The following is a 3171-nucleotide window of genomic DNA, read 5'->3' on the forward strand; positions in this document are numbered from 1 at the left end:
TGTCAGGGCTGGGAGGGGCCTGAGAACAGAGGATGTCAGGGCTGGGAAGGACCTGAGAACAGAGGATGTCAGGGCTGGGAAGATCCTTCTACCACAGAGTCTCAGAGCTTTGAAGAACCTTAGAAAGCATTAAGTCCAGACCCCTGAGGCCTAAGAGTGGGGGCATGACTGGCCCAGGATCACTCAGGCTGTGAATCAGCTGCCAGGATCTGCTGCTGATGGCTCAGGAGGTTGCCCAGGGCTCTAAGAGTTTGCCCGCCTTGCCCCCTTCTTTCGCACCATCAGAATGTGTCCGTGGCAGGACTTCCAAGTGCATTTTTCCACCCCCAGGCTGGCTTCTGCCTGCCTGCCTCGTGAGCTCTACATGCCAGTTCTCAGAAATGCATCGTATTCCTGGCTTAGCGACAATAACTTAGGCATATCATTTCCCCTTTCATGTCTCAGTTTCCCCATGTGTGAAATGGGTACATTGGACTAGCTATTCCCTAAGCACCTGCTCTTGGGTCGGCCTCATGTCCCATAAGGATGCCCCCCACCCACCCCAAGTCCTCTCTGCACACCCGGCTAGCCCTTCCTCTCCTCTCCCAGCATTTCTGAGCCTGCCCATCTCTTTCCACTTCAGATCATTACCGGGGAGTTCTACCGAATCTATTACCTGAAGGAGAAGTCTCCCTCCGTGATCCAGAACCCATACGTGGCCGCCCTCTACAAGCAAGTGGGATGCTTCGTCTTTGGCTGCGCCATCAGCCAGTCCTTCACGGACATTGCCAAGGTGTCCATCGGCCGCCTGCGGCCCCACTTCCTGGCCGTCTGCAGCCCCGACTTCAGCAAAGTCAACTGCTCTGTGGGCTACGTCGAGAACTATGAGTGCCAGGGAGATGACAGCAGAGTCCAGGAAGCCAGGTGAGCAGGCTGAAAGGTGTGGCCTTGGCCAGGCGGCCAGCATTCATTTAGCACCTACTGTATGCCAGACACTGTGTGAAAGGTTGGGAGTACAAAGAAGGGGGAGACACTCCCAGCCCACAGGGGGCTCGCCATGGGACAGGGGAGACATGCACTCAGCTACATACAGACCAGATTAATACAGAAAAGGAGGAGGATATGAACAGAGTGGTCTGTCCCCTGAAAGTAAAATCAGAAATTAGTGGGGTGCCTTCATGGGTATCATAGAGAAAGCGTAAGCTGCAGTACATACTTGGGGTAGAAGCCTATCTCAGGTACTTACTAGCCTTGAGACTGTGGGCAAGTCATTTAATTTCTGAATCTCAGTTTCACCATCTGTGAAATGGAGCTACTGTTATCCGTACCCACCTCACTGGTTTGTTGTTTGCTCTGTAAATCTGGAAGGATGCTTCTTGAGGACAGAGACTCCCCTCAGTCCCTGCCCAGTGCTTAGCACAGTGATTTAAGTGACTTGTACAAAGTCAGGAGACTAGTAAGTGTCTCTGAGGCAAGATTAGACCTCATGGCCCTTTGGTTCCAAGTCCAGTGCTCTGTCATAATGCATGAGGATCGGTTGAAGGAACAAAGACATATAGCCTAGAGAAAGGAAGACTGCAGGCAGAGGGGAGGAGAGGCGTGAGAGCTGCTTTCAGCTGTCTAAGCTGTCACAGAGGAGAGACTGGACTTGTTCTGCCTGGCCTACAGCACAAATGAGTGAGTGGGCAGAAGCTATGGAAAGGCAAACATACTCGATCCTTATTGTAGATTAATTAGCAGTAATTAAAATATTAATCTAATAAGCAGGGGGGATGGGTTGTCTCCGAGATACTGGTTTCCTCACTTTGTCTTCAGGTGGCGTCTGGACGACCCCTCGTTGGTCTGTCACTGTGGGGACTCCTTTTGGGAGAGGGAAGTACATTGGTGGGAGTTTCTCGTTAGCATGTGGCCTTCTGTATAGGAGTGGAAAGAGGCTCTGGGTGACTGGGGGCGAGAATTGACATTCTCCCATGGGATTCGGGAAGCCCTACACTTCCCTGTCCTCTCCCAGGTGGCTGGGTCTTGATTCCGCTGCCTTTCCTTCATCCTCCTCTCTCTTTTGCAGGAAATCCTTCTTCTCTGGCCATGCCTCCTTCTCCATGTACACCATGCTCTATTTGGCGGTAAGTACTCCAGGCTGACTGTTCGCTTGTCTCATTTTGGTGCTGTTAGCCACAGGGGGCACCTTGGAGGCTTCCTCCAAAATGAAAATTCAGACAAAATATTGGATGAGAAGTCAGAAACCCTAGGTTCCTGATGCAGATAAGCTGCTACCTTGCTGTATGACCTTGGGTGAGTCAACCTCACTTTCTGCTCTAAAATGAGGAATTGGATTGGATCCCCAAAGGTCCCTTCCAGTGGGTTCTGAACCCAGCAGGCACACCACCTTCAAGTCAACAAAAATGGATCAGTTGTCTACGGAGAGCAAGGCGCTCTCCTGGCTTGCTTTGTTGTGTGTGTGTTGGTCTCAGGAGATTACTGATTTGGTGTCTTAGGCGTCCTACGTTCTGTCCTGACCCTGCCATTTTCTTGGACCTTGGATAAGCCATGACCCATGTCTGGTCCTCAGCTCCCATGTGTAAAATGAGGGAAATAAAGTGCTGTTCATCTCTAAAGGATTATTGGCCTTCAGACGATTGCAGGTGACTGAGCCTTACTTCTGATTTCCATCTGTCAGTCGGCAGTGACCAGGCCTGCTTCCCGAGGCTGGTGCCAGACCCAAACTGTGTGGGCTTTTCTGTTTGTCTTTGTCATGGACTTTCCGCTTTGCCCTTCCTTTCATCTCCCACTGACTGAGGCAGGTGCGCATGGGAACTTCCTGCCTTTGCCCTGGGGTCGACATCACTGAGAGGGGTTGGAGGAGGTCAGACAGAGAGGTGGGAGGGGGGACCTGTCGGGAAAATGGGCGTTTGTTTTGGATTCATTTAGAAAAAAAATGATTAGGGATTTGAAAAAAAGAGCAGAGAGGTTGATTTTTTCCCAGTTCTTTCCAAGGTGGGAGGCCCCTGAGTTTCCTGCTATCTTGGATGTGAAGCTGAAAGGTGGGCCCCACCTTAAAAAACATGGAATACAGATTTTATTTATTTTGAGTCATACTCCCTTCTTTCTTTCTCTTTCTCTCATTCTCTTTTGCTGTCTTCCTCTTCTTTCTTCCCCCTCCTCTTTCGATCCTTTTTTCCCATTCCCCTCTGC

The 3171-nt window shown here is 50.7% G+C and overlaps 1 protein-coding gene across 1 annotated transcript in view; it reads left to right on the forward strand.

Annotated features, from left to right (window-relative positions):
* The window catches only part of LOC138165308 (phospholipid phosphatase 3), an 82150-nt gene that overhangs the window by 57489 nt on the left and 21490 nt on the right, over positions 1-3171 (forward strand). The window contains exons 3-4 of the mRNA XM_069093491.1: positions 623-903; positions 2045-2102. Of these exons, the coding sequence (XP_068949592.1) occupies positions 623-903; positions 2045-2102 (339 nt within the window). The remainder of the gene's footprint in view (positions 1-622; positions 904-2044; positions 2103-3171) is intronic.

This window comes from Petaurus breviceps, unplaced genomic scaffold (genome assembly GCF_028583685.1).
Source record: "Petaurus breviceps papuanus isolate PSGF00001 unplaced genomic scaffold, PetGlider_PUasm1.0 208, whole genome shotgun sequence".
Classification (NCBI taxonomy): Eukaryota; Metazoa; Chordata; class Mammalia; order Diprotodontia; family Petauridae; genus Petaurus; species Petaurus breviceps.